The sequence below is a fragment of the Sinohyriopsis cumingii genome, chromosome 4 (genome assembly GCF_028554795.1).
Source record: "Sinohyriopsis cumingii isolate HCF-2022 chromosome 4, ASM2855479v2, whole genome shotgun sequence".
NCBI lineage: Eukaryota > Metazoa > Mollusca > Bivalvia > Unionida > Unionidae > Sinohyriopsis > Sinohyriopsis cumingii.
In genome coordinates this window covers 101,331,964-101,350,281 of record NC_142964.1, presented here as the reverse complement: position 1 = coordinate 101,350,281, position 18,318 = coordinate 101,331,964, and the positions used below count along the sequence as shown (strand labels likewise).

General features: G+C 36.7%; 2 protein-coding genes across 2 annotated transcripts in view; one reads left to right on the top strand and one right to left on the bottom strand.

Moving 5' to 3' along the window:
• Positions 1-4,348: 4,348 nt before the first annotated feature.
• Positions 4,349-18,318, bottom strand: part of LOC149801780 (uncharacterized) — a 50,105-nt gene continuing 36,135 nt past the window's right edge. Inside the window, exons 7-8 of the mRNA XM_089956122.1 lie at positions 13,887-14,056; positions 4,349-4,761 (exon numbers count right to left, since the gene is read on the bottom strand). Coding sequence (XP_089812248.1) covers positions 4,631-4,761; positions 13,887-14,056 — 301 coding nt within the window. The 3' untranslated portion in view covers positions 4,349-4,630. The remainder of the gene's footprint in view (positions 4,762-13,886; positions 14,057-18,318) is intronic.
• On the top strand, positions 4,771-13,055 carry LOC149801781 (uncharacterized). The gene is made up of 2 exons (XM_089956124.1): positions 4,771-6,431; positions 9,217-13,055. Exon 2 carries the CDS (start codon positions 11,359-11,361, stop codon positions 11,935-11,937), a length of 579 nt encoding a protein of 192 aa, XP_089812250.1. The 5' UTR covers positions 4,771-6,431; positions 9,217-11,358; the 3' UTR covers positions 11,938-13,055.

The window sequence follows — 18,318 nt, the reverse complement described above, 5'->3', positions numbered from 1 at the left end:
GATCAGATCTGTGGGGGTTCTCATCAGGATTACAACAGCTAGAATGCAGTGGTGGCGCTCACCAGATAATATGTACTTTTGACAGAATGACGTATGTAAGGTGAAGTAGTTCGCATTTAAAACATGCACAGTGGAGAAAATGTTTGCATACCTCTATGCTACATTAATGTAATGTGGATGATATTTCTTTTAGATACTGTACTTTGGGAAATTTTACACGATTTAAGCACAATGCTAACTAAAATGGCTGCTCCCTTGTGTTAAAAAATCAGTCTGAATTAGTCTAAAGTACACTATACATAGCAGCTATTAAAATAGGGAAAATGAATTTTGCCAGACTAGACAATACCAGCTTCTGAAAGTGCAATGAATGAATTACCAATATAAAATGTAAAAAACGTTATCGGCTCTTTTTTTTATACAATTTACCTCTGAAGTTCAGGAAGTGAAAATGACCAAGTGAAAGGAAGTGAAAGGTGCACATTTGAAGTAAGGCCAAGCTGTATACTCTATAACCCATAGTACACCCATCAATCATACACCAAAATAAAGGGAATTAAAGGTTCTTTGCATTATACCTAAGATATACAAGGTCTTTTTTAAATAGCCAGTATAACCAGTGAGGAAAGCCGGGGAAATTCTTTTTCTTTAAAATCCTAACCCATGCAAAATGCGAAACTGTATAGCGCCACCAATCCCCCTTGGTGCTGCATGAAACTTCTCATCGCTCTAGAAGGGCTTCGGATACCGGTAGAATGTTGACCCTACACACATCAGAGGTAAGCTTTTTCTCCAGCTAAGGAGTGTGCTGCCCTTACCTCATGTAGTAGAGGGTGGGGGTGTACCCAATTCCGGCTTCGAGGTTGTAGCCCTTAACAACTGCTGCTGCCTTCTTATTTGCAGACACACTCTTGTTATCCAGGATGGTGCGTGCTCGTCCCTTTTTATTTCAAGGAGTACACACGATCACAATATCCAGCTTAGAAATAGTTCTTTTTTCCACAAAGGAGACAACATTTCTCTCTCAGGGGAGGTGCTGTCCATCCCTCTCTTGTTGATCCCAGTACAGGTAAACCACCGATTTTCCGGCACTCTTGGTTCCAGAGCCATGCCGGATCAACCGAGGTCACGCATCGCCAATATAATGCAGTTTCATCTGCATTATACACCTGCTCAGGACTGAGGTGCTCATCAACTACAAGCTTCTGAAATTTGTCCACATACTCGGCAGCTCCTTCGTGGTCTGTAGACAGTTTTTCTCCACACACTTTATGCATAGAAATTCCATGACGCTTCTTGAACCTTTGAAGCCATCCTTCACTATAGTCGCACTCATGTTCTAATTTAAGCTCTTTATGAAACAACTGAGTCTGGTCCATTTCCATCCTGCCAGACAAGTCCACTACGTCACTCCGACGTCGTCGAAACCATTCCATCATCACTCGGTCATGCTCAGTACTCTTACTATCTTTCATTGTTTTTATAATGTTTATTTGCTTATTGGAATCACTGTCTGAATAGAATTTCAATATTTTGTCCCTCTGCTTCTTTATATCCTGATCAGTTGATGAATCAATAGCGTTATGTGTCAAAGCTTTAGCACGGAAACACCACGGTCCAGTTTTTTCAATTGTTCTACTTTATCTTGTTTGATATAGACTGGTGCTTATGCTTGACACCACCAATGACACTTGAATTTTTCTTAGAAGTCATAGCTAGGGTTAAATGTAAGTAAAATAAGCAAAGAATCGCACAAAATACAAGTACCACCACCAACAACTGCATTGTAAACAGTCCAAGTGAGTGCGCGCCCAGTGAACTAATTTGGTGGTATCGAGAATTTCAAGTGCCCTCTCGTAATTTTGTCCGGACTAAAAGAGGTGCCGGACTATACCTTACCGGAAAATCGGTGGTGTACCTGTATTGGCAGCTACACCTCAGGATTCGGAGGAAGAAGACTGCACTCCCTTTCCTAGTTTATAACTACGCCTGTTTTCTGTGTGGTTCCAGATACAGCTGGTACCACAAAAAAATTTCCATCAAGGTATCTCTGAATATACCACAATACTTACCACGGTATATCACAATTATATTACAGACCAACAATTTAATTTTCTGGGACAGGGGCCTTATATTTTTTAATTTTTTTTTAATCTTTCAATAGCTCAAAAATAAAATCTTGCTCTGATTTATAGCAAAACAACACACCATATCATATCCATTATTTAAAAATTCTTTTATCCTGGAATAAAATATTGCAGATCAAAAGACAGTTTCACTCACCCTGGATCGCTATATGCATGTCAATTATTGTACAAGTTGTCATCAAAAACAGTAACAAAAGTGGGACACTATAGCTGATACCCTGAAAAAGGCATTGTGCTGATATTTATCTAGTTGATAAAAATAGGTAGAATTGGCACTGAAGCCTACAATTTACCAGCTACACTAATGATAAAACAGGCATGGAAACTTTTAGTGGGATGCCAACACCAAGGCAAGACATTTATCAGAGGGTCCAGTAAATGTATAAAAAAAACACTCAATAAAAGAGAAAATATTTAGTAACCTTTGAAGTTACAAAAGATTCAAACAGAAAACTGCTCTCCTAAAAACCTTACGAAGTGTTGCAGTTGTTCAAAGGATTGCGTGTACTTAACACATTAACTTAAGCTAATAAATATTTAAAAAATACTTTTAATAAAAATTTTATTCAAAAGCTGTATTTGGATTGAACATCTTTCGCTATGGTATATATTGACATACATGATACATGTGATTAAAAGAGCATAAATATTCAAAGTTAATTTGAGGCAAAAACAACTGTTTTGTAAAATAAAACAATAATTTATTTTAATTATTTTGTCATGAAATCTGAAAATATACTATTAAAATCCTTGAATTTCCATACATTGTACACTGATGAAAACTAGTGAAGTACCAGTATAATGAAAAGTACCATGGTACATACCACTGGAAAAAAAATACCACAGTAAACCAGTATACCGGTAATACCACACACCTCTACTGTTAAACCAAAAACAGCAAGTTTGGATATCCAGCTGTGCACAAAAGACATGGTGTGGGTATCCCATGATGCCCTTTTATGCCCACTCCTACCCATATTTTGTGACATACTGAATAAATGAAATTCATTGATCACACACAGTGTAATAACAACAGTGGTTGCATTAACTGTGTTGTTAAATATACTATGTACCAATGATTGATATTCTCAATTAATATTACTAACCAAGGTGTAAACAGAGGTAACTGAACATTACCTATGACTTAATTATTATGAAACAAATAATGAATGGAGGAATGTGTTGTTTCCACTAATGCGATCTAAGTGATTATATAGGTTAATGACAAACACTACAACCAGTAATGACAATGGAAACATGCACCCCTGGCTAAATGTGAGGAAAACCAGGGAAAATTCTTGTTCTTTCAAAATGTAACCCTCCGCAAAATACAAAACTGTATAACATCACCGGGAGCTTTCAGTAGACTAACCAGTCTCTGTAGACTAACCAGTCTACTAGATGAATCAAATCGACTTAGTGTTTGGATTGACTTAACAAATATGTTTGCGACACAGGTGCTCGATGCAAGCTTGATGTTAAGAAAAAAAAAAACAATAATCCAAAGGGAAAAAATCATACAGAGTGACAAAAATACCTTAGATTACCCCCATGACCCGTTCTGACATAGGACCCTCTCTATCATAATAATATAAGAGAGATTGTTTTGAATCAGATTTGTTTCACATGGTATTTTCACACCGAGTATTTTTGTATTTTTATGCCCGATTTTTTCTCTTCCATAATGCTGTATTAGGGTTTTAAGTCCAACATTACCATAGTCTGCTTATTAAGACATGGGTATCCTGAATAAATGTAACTGGCATATTGTCCATATAGTCCTACAACGTAAGACATAGTACATGTTGGTTTTATTTTAGTGCTATATATAGTGTCAAGGTCTTACATGTAGGACTAATTGTCCATCCAACTCATACATCGGACTCACACTCAGCATCAATTTTGGACTAAAAATCACACACTGGTATTTCCAGTGACATTTTCCCAATGTCCAACAGACCGATATACATGAAATTCATTGTCATCATAGCTATCACCAGCCAGTATTTGCCGAATGAAAATGTCGTCTGAATACAAACCCTGTTATTTAGCCATTTTGGTTTCCTGTGTGGTGAAGGGACAATACAAAAGTTTAACTGTAAAGACATGGAATTTTATTTGTCATGTAGTGTGGAGGAAGGACACAAACTGTATCTCATTCCCTTCGAGAGAATGAAGATAAAAAGAGAAAATACCATACATTTAAGTTATCTGTATTTATTGAGACTCAAGTTGGTTAGAATGAAGCAAATTTTTAAGTTCTATTCATTAAAATCATTTCCATGGTTATTCTGAAATGAAATTGTTCCACATGCCATATACAGGATGGAAGGATCCCCACCGAGGAAAATAACATGGTCAAGATGAAAAATTTCCAAGAAACTGTATAAAATAACTGGAACACTGAATATTGCTTATGCTCATCAGGCATTATTATATTAAACTCCAGTCTAGGTGAGAATGGAAATAAAGGTCTACTGTCATCAATCATCCTCGAACTTAATTTTCTTGCCCTGAAATTGATGTATTTTTTCTTGCTCTTTCTTTATCTTGCTAGCCTGCCAAGATGGATGTAGAACCTCCTTCTCAGCAGCTTTGGTACTCTTTATCCCACCTGGAAAAGAATACATTACTGAACTGAATAATTATGCAACCTCATGTGTTTCATAACCTGAAGATAGAGTTTGTATATAGTTGTATTTTACACTGGAACCTCATTCATCTAAACCTCAATAATTTGGAATATAAATCATCTGAATAGTTAAGGATCATACACAAGGTTCATTTGATATTAAATTTGTGAAATGAGTTGAAAAATAATATTATATGCCTTGAGTTGATTGCTGCAAGTTGTCTATTGTATTATTCAACAAGTTTTATAAGTTTAATATCAATTGAACAAGAGTTTAAGGTTCTGTTTTTCATATCAAAAGTTACGGACTTCACATTACTCTATGACGTTGCTATCTCACATTTTCAAGTGTGGTAAACAAATTTTATTATATGCTGTCATGATCCTAATAATGGGTTGAACTGATGTTTTGCACAGCAACACAAGCAGGCTATGCAGTGCTGAGGCAAATGGAGTAAAGTACCATGCCCAGGGACACAGCATGGTAGTCAACTTGGGCTAATTCAATGACAGGATTCAAATCCAGTCCCTTTTGGTTGTCACTCTGGCAAGCTAACCACTGCACCACCACAGCTCCTCATGATCCTAATTATAAAGACGTGATATCAAAACTAGACAACATGCAGGCATTAGCATTAATACACCACATTCATCCAAACACCTTTTTATCTGAATAATATTTTTGTGTCCACCATGTAGTTTGAAGAAACAAGAGTCTAGTGTTGCTGCCAAACGTTTGGCAATTGTTGTCTACAAAAGTGCTTTTTGAGTAAACTCAAAACTTAATGGGTTCTGGGGTCTAAATTAACTTAAATTCTTAAATAGCAATATATATGATGGACAAGAGACCTACTTTACATTGAACAGATGGAGGTTTGCAAGCCCATATTTACATGCATTATGATCCAACATAAACATGGTGACTCCTCATTCAGTGTTGAAGTGAACTGGAGTCTATTCTGAACCACTGGGATTAACCTAACAGTATATGTTTCTGTCAAAACTTGCAAATGAAACAGATAATTTATCTGGGTTCTTGTCAATAGTGGTGTGGTACCTGTGGTCCATGCTAAGATTCATGACCTTTTTGAAAACTTTACAACAAAATCTTAGCAATGATGCTAATGCATCCTTATCAAAGAAAAAAACTTGATCCTTTTATCTTCTTACCTGATCATAATACCTTATCACTACCTCTTAAAAGAAGTAAAAAGTTGTGTGCTCACATAGGTGAGTCAATGAAGAGTTGTGTCCCTTTGCCAAAATTCCATCTATAAATCAATTAATAATTAGAGTGGAATTGCATGCAATTTCAGTTTAAGATGTCCCACCAAGTCACATTATCATGACACCAGGTTGACCAGTCCTATCATTAACCTCTTAATGCTGAGTGCCTAGTGAGACGGCTGTTGGTAACATTTTTATAAGTCTTTGATATGAGTCAGCCGGTGTTCTAACCCATGACATCCCTCATCTAATGCAGATGCTCTAACCACTAGGCCACCAGAGAGGCTGGACTTAATGGGAATTGGAACAATATTTTCAAGATGGTCTCATATAGATGGCAGCACATACTGACACAGTAGCACAACTTTGAGTCTTACTGATTTAGTTGTGCTATTATTACTCTGATGCCTTTTTTTCTTACTGAGGTAAATCTACTCACAACCAAGTGGTTGTTTTTTTTCTTCAAATTCTATTGACTGCCGTTTCAGTTATCTGATCATCCAGTTTAAGGATCTAAATAAAAAGGAATCTGTTTTCATCAAATTCTCTAATTTTTCTTTTGAATAAATTTCCATATCTGCAGCAAATATTATTTTTGTATGGCTCTTTATTAAGTTGTATTTAAAACCAATTGAATTTTTTTTATAAATGGCTCTTTTTCTGTCATCAGGTCATAATCATAATCATCATAATCAGCTCAATAAATATATAATTTGTTCTTCTTTTAATTTCTGTTCAAATAAGAAAAAAGTAAGAAACAGGATCAAAGCACTGATAATAAACAGTGTGCCATCAATTAAAATGAGACAATCTTTAAAGATGAATTAACAGATCTTTACCATCCATTCCAGAAAGTTTTGAAACAATAAAGGTGTGCTATCAATTAAAAAAATTAAGAAATTTAAAAGATCACTAAAAGTTTAAGCTTGCACTATAGCATGTTATTGGGATGATTAAGCTTGCACTATAGCATGTTACTGGGATGATTAAGCTTGCACTACAGCATGTTATTGGGATGATTAAGCTTGCACTACAGCATGTTATTGGGATGATTAAGATTGCACTATAGCAAGTTATTGGGATGATTAAGCTTGCACTATAGCATGTTACTGGGATGATTAAGCTTGCACTACAGCATGTTATTGGGATGATTAAGCTTGCACTACAGCATGTTATTGGGATGATTAAGCTTGCACTATAGCATGTTATTGGGATGATTAAGCTTGCACTATAGAATGTTACTGGGATGATTAAGCTTGCACTATAGCATGTTATTGGGATGATTAAGCTTGCACTACAGCATGTTATTGGGATGATTAAGCTTGCACTATAGCATGTTATTGGGATGATTAAGCTTGCACTATAGAATGTTACTGGGATGATTAAGCTTGCACTATAGCATGTTATTGGGATGATTAAGCTTGCACTACAGCATGTTATTGGGATGATTAAGCTTGCACTATAGAATGTTACTGGGATGATTAAGCTTGCACTATAGCATGTTATTGGGATGATTAAGCTTGCACTATAGCATGTTATTGGGATGATTAAGCTTGCACTATAGCATGTTATTGGGATGATTAAGCTTGCACTATAGAATGTTACTGGGATGATTAAGCTTGCACTATAGCATGTTATTGGGATGATTAAGCTTGCACTATAGCATGTTATTTGGATGATTAAGCTTGCACTACAGCATGTTATTGGGATGATTAAGCTTGCACTATAGAATGTTACTGGGATGATTAAGCTTGCACTATAGCATGTTATTGGGATGATTAAGCTTGCACTATAGCATGTTATTGGGATGATTAAGCTTGCACTACAGCATGTTATTGGGATGATTAAGCTTGCACTATAGCATGTTACTGGGATGATTAAGCTTGCACTATAGCATATTATTTGGATGATTAAGCTTGCACTATAGCATGTTATTGGGATGATTAAGCTTGCACTATAGCACGTTATTGGGATGATTAAGCTTGCACTATAGCATGTTGGTGAATGAGACCATGCTGATATTAGAAAGACAACTGATAAAAACAGGAAAGTTGATACTAATGATATAATACGCAGGGACACTGAGTTGGACACCAACACCTGGACAAAATATTCATCAAAGAGACCCATAAACATAAAACATGCTTACTCTACAAATGAGAAACTATTTAGTGGACTTGAGAAATTACGTAAAGTTCCAAAAGAAAAGTGTGCTCCTGAAAATTATTGGATAAAGGAATACCTCAATTATACACACTGACATGCACTAAAAAAATTAAAAAAACATGAGGTGTTTATGTTTTTACATTAACTCAACATTTTCCAAACGATGGATTTGGTCTGAATATGTTTCACAGATTTCCATTTGGCCACTGCATTGCATTACATGACACATGTCAAACATGCGATTAAAGTATCATAAATACCATTAATATGTAACATAAAGAACCATTTTGCCCTCCCCCAAATAGATTTTAAAACTATGTTGTCGATCCTGAAAATATGCTGTTAATATCATTAAAGTTTTAACAAAATTCCTCTCAAATTTCAATACATTCCTTACTAACTGAAACTATCGATGTACTAGTACAGTGAAAAAGTACCATGGCAATTACCACTAGAAAAAATACTGTGGTTACCATGGCAATTACCACTAGAAAAAATACTGTGGTAAACCAGAATAACATTAATACCGTTCACCTCTAGCTCCCATTTTATTTGCAAACTAAGTTAAAAATGTCATCTTAAAATCAAGAGACCAAACCAGTTGTTGTTGTTGCTGGGTTTAATACCATTTTTCAGCACATGATAGGCTCTGTATGGTGGCCAGTAATAATGGTAGAGGAAGAACCCGGGAAAACCTTGGGAAGAACCACCGACCCACAAGAAGCTACTGGCATGCTTTCTCACATACCACATTGGCCGAATCCTAGACTATCCTATGCCTTGGATAAAGTCCAGGTACAGTTGCACCAAAATGCTATTCTCATGGGTAGCACCCTAACCTTGGCAGCTAAAATGTGCTTGAAATTCATTTGCACTTGGTATGTATGTATGTTGTAAACATGAAGTACATAGCTTTTCTTAATAAAAAGATAAAGATACTAAAATGTTTGGTTAGTTATCCATATGCAGAGTTATTAACCCATCAAGTCCTGGACGATGGACAACACAGCCCGAGTTAAATAAAATCAATCTTTCCTTTTGCAGGGTTTTACCTTTCCAGGCTTGGAACCCATCTCTGTTGATGTCTTCGAGCAAATTCATCTTATAAAAGCCTGATTGATAAAAGTAACGGAGAGCTGTTGATGCTTGTTGACACTTGAAGTTTGAAGCTGCTTCTCTAAACAACCTAACAAGTCAGTGACTCAATCAGATTGGTGGTTAGGTGTCAAGCTAGACTTGAATTTTAATGAAAAGTGGCTTCTCCTTTTGGACAGAACAGGGAGAAGTGGGAGCAAAGCAAGATATGTATGTATGTATGTATGTATGTATGTATGTATGTATGTGTGTGTGTGTTGTTTTCTTTCTCATACTTGAATTATGATCACTATTTACAAGTATGCACATTTGCATTTGACATTGGTTTTAAGCAATACTTTATTTTCAAGTAGAACATTTTCTGAGTTCTGTCTATATTATAAACACATTATGTTTAATCATAAGCAGTGTATTTTGGCGTTATGACACAGAAAGAGAATAACAGAAGCTATACACTGTAATGAATTTTAAGTGAGTAACTAGATTGCAGTATTGTAATTGCAAGTTAGTATAAATGCTTAATCAGCCCAAGGTTAATCAAGATATTTTCTTTTTACTTCTGAGAGTTATAAAAAAAGGCATTTTAAAAGATTTCTAAACTTGTTTGAAACAAACCCTGTACCATATTCATCCTAATATCTTTGTTGCTGATATAACTTTACCATAACTGTTCATAGACAACACTGAAGAATTATTTCACCGTAGTATCTCTTGAATTCCACAACATAGTCCTGTATGTTTCTGACTTACATAATTTTAAAGCTAAATCTTCAACATAATATATTTTCTATGAACTGTATACTTTCCTGAATATATTTACCCAATGGTTTATGAAAAGAGATAATCTAATAAAATGATAATTCCCAGGCAGAGCAATGTCTGCCATTAATTCCCCATGACAGGCTCACTTATGTTTCCAAACTGATTTTTAAGAATAAAATAATGAACACATGGCAGTTAAAATATTCATGTTACTGATTCTATTCTTAAAACACAAATTGCTATTTACATAAGTTTAAGTTTCAAAGCTCAAGTTTGTATGTTTTTATCATCAAAAGATAACTTGCAGAAATCGGACAGTGATAGTTGCTAACATACTCGGGAAAGGGTTAATGTTCAATCAGCTGTCAAAACATATGCCTGTTAATGTGCAAGAGTTTGTTCATCAGACAACTGATATCAACACTATGTATTTGATGGCTGGAAGCCTACATTTCACCTTGAGCTGTAACATAACACTGGAACTAACCTGGCTATGGCAAGGGAGCATCTAAAAAAGGACTGTCATTCAATATTCCTCTAAAAAAATCACAGGGTGAAGCCACTTTTACTTTCCTAACAGAAGAGGGTGAAGTTTACATTTTTTAGGTGAATTAGTCACTTCACCTGGTAGTGTGACTCCTGGTGGCGAGGGTTCTTTCTTGGCCAAAAGTTTGATGGATGTCAGAACTTCTGACAGTTAAGGAGAAGGCAAGTGAAACTCATGTGAAAACACCTGGAAAACTTCCTAGATCAATGTGCAGTGGGACAATTCTTTTCTGGACATCACTGGATGACAGATTTTGTGAACTCAAGTCCTTATGCAGAGAAGAATGGGGCAACACTGATGTCTCCTGTACAGCACATGAAAAAACTGAGGAAACCTGTTTAATCAGATGGCTAACCAGACAGGGAGTCTGAACATTCACTGAGTAATCTCTAGACAATTGCTGAGTGTATCATCAATCATCCTGGAATGGTACTGGGCATCTGCTACCATACTTTTACCATAGCCTGTATATGACTGGTTAAGCTGTGACAGGACATAACAAAGACAAAGCTGTCCACTGTTCCTTGTATGAACCATCATGGGTCCACAAATAGTATTTGGCATCTGGGATTGGATTGTTGATGTACCATGTGCTGGGTGGGTTTGCCATGAAAGGCTGTGCTGCAACTGTTCAACTTGCATCTGTGATGACAATGGACAGACACGAGACCATAATGGCACTGGGCCTACATAGATATGTCATGGCACAAGGTTGATATGGCCCTGTGATGTCAATGGACTGACATAAATCTCTAATGTAACAAGGCCGATCTAGCTCTGTAATGGCAATGGCCCAACATGGGTCAATCATGGCACCAGGCCTACATGGATCCATCATGACACCAGGTCTACATGGATCCATCATGTCACCAGTCCTACATGGATCCATCATGACACCAGACCTACATGGATCCATCATGGCACAAGACCTACATGGATCCATCATGGCACAAGGCCTACATGGATCCATCATGGCACATGGCCTACATGGATCCATCATGGCACAAGGCCTACATAAATCCATCATGGCACAAGGCCTACATGGATCCATCATGGCACAAGGCTTACATGGATCAATCATGACACCAGACCTACATGGATCCATCATGGCACAAGGCCTTCATGGATCCATCATGGCACAAGGCCTACATGAATCCATCATGGTACAAGGCCTATATGGATCCATCATGGCACAAGGCCTACATGGATCCATCATGGCCAAGACTAGTATGGATCCATATCTGCACTGTATTGACATAGGGCAGTTGGGGCAGCAAGCCATCCTCATGATTCCATACCAGGCACAGGCAACTTCCTCCAAGGCACAGGCCAGATTAGTGATTTTTAATGCCACACCTTAGGCTGTAAAAGTAATGGATAAAATCAGGTCACAGAGGGATCTGGCCAATGAGTTGTATTTTGTGCACAACTGCACTATAATGAGTTCAGTATGCTATTTATATTATTGCCACTGTTATGTCACTGAAATTGTTTAAATGATATTTGATCACTATAATGGGTCCCTTGAGGTATTAAATGAGGCTGAGAAATAATCCGTATTGACCAATCCACTTCATGTGGCAAAGTCCACCTATGACAGAGAGAGAAAACTCCATGCAATTGCCAGTATCATGATGCTGTGACAGGGTACAGGATATTAGGTCACTATAAGCAATTTCTCCATGCATCAGTTAAGGTCATGTCAGAGCCAGAACTGATGATAGCCAATCAAACTCCAATGCCATTACCAAGCTGACCGCTCCACTGGCCTAGTGGTTAGAGCATCCACCTCGGAAGTGGGAGGTCATGGGTTTGAACCCCAGCCAAGTCATACGAAAGACTTACAAAAATGATATTAACAGCTGCCTCGCTAGGTGCTCAGCATTAAGAGATTAGTGTTAGGACTGGTCGGCCTGGTGTCAGGATAATGTGACTGGACAGGACATCATGCTACATGTCTGCGGTATGATGCCCCAGTGCTAGACATCACTATAAACTGTCACACTGCAGACATAGCGATATGACTGGAAAATTTTTAAAGCTACGTTAAAAATCCTAATCACACACACACACACACACCAAGTTGAAATAGGTGCTAGTGGTATCACTAATAAAATCTGCTCTGTTTTTGGAGGTATAGTTGAGGCTGTAGCAATCTGATGCCCATGAAGATATGGCCTATTTAATTTTCTTAGAACCAATGAACTCTTCATGTTCAACATTTCTGCCAGGAGAAGTTGTTTGTTCACTAAAGTGCATTGGCAGCAATGCTGATGGCATCCTCAACCTTGATTGTGCATTTATTTTCTTACCTTCCCATTGACCTGACTGCACTGTCTGGCCAAAATCATTGCCCACAGATTTCATCCACTGTGCATAAACTTGAATCACAACCCATACATTTAAGAAGTGTAACATGGTCATCTTCAGCCAACATAATGCATTTTCACTCTGTAGTCTTGCCCACTGTGTTGGCACATACATGTATTAAAAGCAAAATGACATCCTATACAGGTGAAAACAGTCATGCTGCAAAAAGGGTGCTATGCTAGTGATGAACACAAATATCTACAACAATTAATATGAATGTCCTTATGGTATGTAATACCGTATAGTTTTTGGCAGAATTCATATGCTAGGTCAAGTGTGAAGTTATCTGAATGAATGTACTACTCACGATAGGGTAGGCAACCAAAATGGTGCTGACATGTATCTAAACATATCAGAGTTATCCCAAAAAAATGTGTGAATTCTTGATCTCAAGAGAGAATATGGAAAAATATACAGAATTATGGGTGAATACTTGTCTGTGACAGAAAACTCAGAATTGCCCCAAATCTTAAAAAGGCAGAGACTGAAACAGTTCTGCAATGTTTCCAAAGACATGCGCTTCCTTGCATGAGCAGAAATAGTAAATGAAGTATGGTTGGGATTTAGGGCTAATTCCTCCGTCCATAGGAAGATCACTCTTGTCTAACTCCCACCAATAAGCGCAGATGACTTTTACCTCTTTATTGTTAGAAAGCTAGATTTGCAAGGTAGTGATCACACTCCTTATGCGCCTAAGATATTAGGATTGGGGAACATATATGAAGAAGACATTTATGTATATAATGTGAATCCACTTTGAAATTTATAAAAGTCCTATTGCTTCCACAGAAGTATCCTTGGTTGCTGCATCTTTAAATCTGTGTTCTGTAGCAACATCAAAGACCCCCCCCCCCAAAAAAAAACAAACTGGTACCCTAATAAAAAAAAGTGAATTCATGGCATATAACAGAGAAATAAGAATCTAGAAACATTCATTTACCTGAAAATGATTGCCCATTTACTGACTTCTGCTGAAAATTTCTCTGAAAATCTGGGCATGACCACTTTCCATCCTGAGCAGAAAACTTGTTAAAAGTTTTACTAATTGGTCTGGAATCATATGCCTTCCTTTTGCCCTGGTGAGGTCTGCCTTTTGAATTATCCCATGATCTGTCAAAGAAAATAACAACCGGTAATTATGAAATACTGTGAACAAGAAACAAGAATTTCTCCTCAAACCATTGGAGAAACATGAAAGAGGTTGAAAGAGTAAAATGACTTCAAGTTTGATTAAAAGTTTTTTTCTAAAATATCTATCTGAACTGAAATGATCATCAGATACATCACTGGGACTTAAAAAATTCTATGATTCTATAACTTGCATCCAATTTCCTGATGATTACTGCTATAGACAATAGCCATACAGGATGTCAGTGCTTTAGAAATGACTTTATTCTTTAAATCCTGAATCTGTAACACTTCAACATATTATAGGCTGTTAAAAAAAAAGGGACTGGATGAAGAGACTGACATCCAAAATATCCACTGAAAACAACTACAAAACAAACTTGAACAATGTCCAATATTATAATGCTGTCAACTGTAGTCACCTTGTGAGACTGCCTAATGATGAAGTATATGCTATACATAATTGTACTACATTTCATGATATCAGATCCATGACTATACCCACCTTATAACAAAAATGGTGTTATTATGAAGGGCCTTATAGTGAGGAAGTGCTGCATAAACTGTAAGATTGTTACAAAAATGAAAGAAAGGTAATTAATCAATAACTTATGTATTAAGAAACCTTTTCAACATCCAACTCATGTGTATGTGATACTGGCATTATAAACTCTCATCTGGAAACAATGCTGAACAATAACAAGATGTAGATTGAAAAATGTCAACATGTAGACTGAGTGATGTCAAGATGTTGCCTAAATGTGTCTAAATCAATAGGGATGAAATGATACAATGAATGCATGTGTGTGTAAATCAGTAGGGATGAAATGATACAATGAATGCATGTGTGTGTAAATCAGTAGGGATGAAATGATACAATACATATATGTGTCTAAATCAATAGGGATGAAATGATACAAATGTGCAGCATACTGATACTATTCCTAATACACAGCCTACTACCTGACACATTATCAACAACTTGATGGTCTTTTTATCTTTGGAAGGCCTGTCAGCAGTAAGGTGGTGCCGTTTGATTTGTGTTGACATCTTGGTTGTATTTCCTGCATGCAGATTACAGACAAATAAATAATTCTCATTTGTTCATATGCCATTCTCAAAATATACTTCCAAACAGACGACCTGTTAGTTGTCAGTGAATTTAATTAAATCTTTTAGTCCATTTCAGAATGCTCCATTTTAGCAGATGCAGGACTCATTTTGGTCACTTGGTCCTTTGTTCTGTACTGCATGAATGCTTTGAAAACATCTTATTTCATGCTATCACTTAAATTTGTAAGGCATTAGGGTTTAATCTTCCAAACTGAAGAAATAGTGCAATTTTCACCTGCAAGGAAAATCTTATCTAGAACAAGTAGGTGAATGGAGATGACAAACATCCAAATCCATCACATTGCTGATGCAGACTGCAGCAGCCGCATACACTCATTTCTGTCTATGAAAAAGAAAATTACTAGCAACAATATCTAATCTGCTACTAAAAATTAAAATTAAGACAAGGTTACTATAACTTGTGCAGACTGGAATCTGCTTCCTTGCCAATACTGTGTTAATCTTTTTTTATCCCATCATCATGTTCAGTTGCTGGTTACATTAATTAACATAAAAGGAGACATTCCAAACTGGTTCCCCACTAACAATTTAAGTACTTTACAGATCACCGCTCCAGTGGCCTTGTGGTTAGAGCATCCACCTCAGATGCAGGAGGTCAGAGGGTTTGATCCCTAGCCAAGTCCATACATGCCAACCTCTGGCGAGGAAAAAGTGTAATCCAGGTGGACAAAAAGAGTAATCCAAGCAGAAAAAGAGTAATCCACATATAACATAATAAAATTCAGTGAGCATGTGTACAAAATGATTTATTTACCCTTCTGGTCTTTTAAAATCAATTACTGCTTAAAATTTTCATATATAGCACCTTGAGCTTTAAAAAGCAACAGTCCCTCGTATTGCATTTCAAAACACTTTGTAATAGCTGAAATTATGAATGTTTTGCAAACTAGTTGTTAACTAATTGCTGGGTTACAGAGCCTGGATCTGAATTCAGTTTTTTTTTTTTTAACAATATTGAACAATCTCTCACATGCAGCATTAGAATGGTCAAGAACCAATATTTGTTTCAAAACCTAACAAAGACGAGAAAATATATATCTTCCAGTTATTGGATCTTTTAGCTGGGAAATAAGATGCCATTGCACATCAACTCTGTCTGCATGAAGTACATTGTCAGGTAGAATGTCAACTTGATACTTCAGGGGTTCTCCTCCTAATTTATCAGCAGCCTTTCCTGCAGCAAGGTGCATCATATGACAGGGACCACCTGATATGTACACTGATAAAGACGTTTTTCAAAATAAAGAATGCAACTCCTTTATAAATTCCAGTCATCACTGATGCACTATCAGCTAAAAAACCCATACAGTTCTGGCAACTTATGTTTATTCAACACATTATCAAGCAAATAAAAAATGTTTTCTCCAGTGGAATCTATGTTAATTCTGGTAATGAAAAAAGAGCACTCTGACTTTGCCCTTTTCAATGTCAAAGTCTTGTACACAAACTGGGTACAACTTTCTGTCATCATAATCACTGCTCCTGTCTGTTGCAATACGAAATGGCCCAATTTTCATGGTTTCTGCAATTTTAAGTGAAGTATCTTCTGCTAAACACCTAACAATATTCGATGATTTTGTTCTTGCAGATGCATATTTTCTGCAATTTTGGAATCAGAAAACATCCATTTGAACAAAGGACCAATGTAGTCTTCTACTGCTAGGGGCAGTCCATGTTCTATTAAGAACTCAGTAAATAATGCTTTTGCATTTATTAGTTCTGCTTTCAAAAAGAAGTTACAAGTTACCTTAGTATTGCAATTTATAAAATGAGCTAATTCAAGGTTTCTTTGTTTTACCATCATGACCAATATTAAAATCCTTCCACACAACCTGCAGTGGGCGTGAAGCTGCCCCAGATTGGAACGCTGTATTGTGTAATTCATGTATTCATTTATGAATCAATTTTTTGTCTTTTCCTAATCCATCTGTGAAGTTATTCAAAAAACATTTTTGCTCTAACACATGCATCTTCTAGAATAAATCTGACGTGACTTTTAGCACCAAATACCTACAGACTGGTTCTGTATCAGATATGAATTAGAAAAAAAATCTGCAAGCAAAGAATAAAAATGAGAAAACCAGTCTGTTCTCTCCTAACTTAGCAATACAGCTGCTATAAATAGAAACCAAGGTCAAAAGTTTCAAAGTAAAACCAGCATGTTTCTTGGAAATAGGGCAGCTGCTATAAATAGAACATAATTCTGTTAGGAAAGTGCATGCAAGGATGGACAAGCGTACTCTTATGTCATAGTTATGTAGAAGCTGTCTTGTCTAGAATACGGTCTGAAAGATTAATGGGATGTTAATATAAATAAGAAAACAAATTATTAATTTTTTGTGAGGGGGACATACCGAAAACGCTTAATCCGAATACGTTTACGCGTAAATTAATGACAAAAGTGTAATGATTATGCCAAAAGCATAATGGTTGGCATGTACGAGTCATACCAAAGACTTATAGAATGGTACTAACAGCTGCCTTGCTTGTCACTCAGCATTAAAAGGTTAGTGTTAGGACTGATTGACCTGGTGTCAGGATAATGTGACTGGGTGGGACATCAAGCGAAATGTCTGCAGCATGATGTCCCAGTGCTAGACATTACTATAAACTGCCACACTGCAGACATTGTAGCGATATGACTGAAAAATAGTTAAAGCTACGTTAAAAATTCAAATCACACATGCACACTTTACAGATCATTTAATATACACTTGTGTGAAGCTTGTTTGCTGCTTTGAATCTATTTTTATTGAGTTTGGTTGCAATGCTTAAGGTGTCTCATGTGGTAAATAAAAGCTTTGTTGTTGTTGTTGTTGTTGTGGGGTTTAACGCCATTTTTCAGCACACGATAGGCTATGCATGGCAGCCAGTATTAATGGTGGAGGAAGAACCCTGAAAAACCTCGGGAAGAACCACCGGTACACAAGAAGCTAGTGACAAGCTTTCTCACATACCCACACTGGCCGAATCCAAGACTCGAACCCACGCAGATAAAGGTGAGATGGCAGTGATCCGTAACAGACAGCGCTTTAGACCACTCAAGGCCCCTAAATAAAAGCTGTAGAGAGTTCTGATTGGAGGTTAATTTATTTACCCTCCACTCGAAC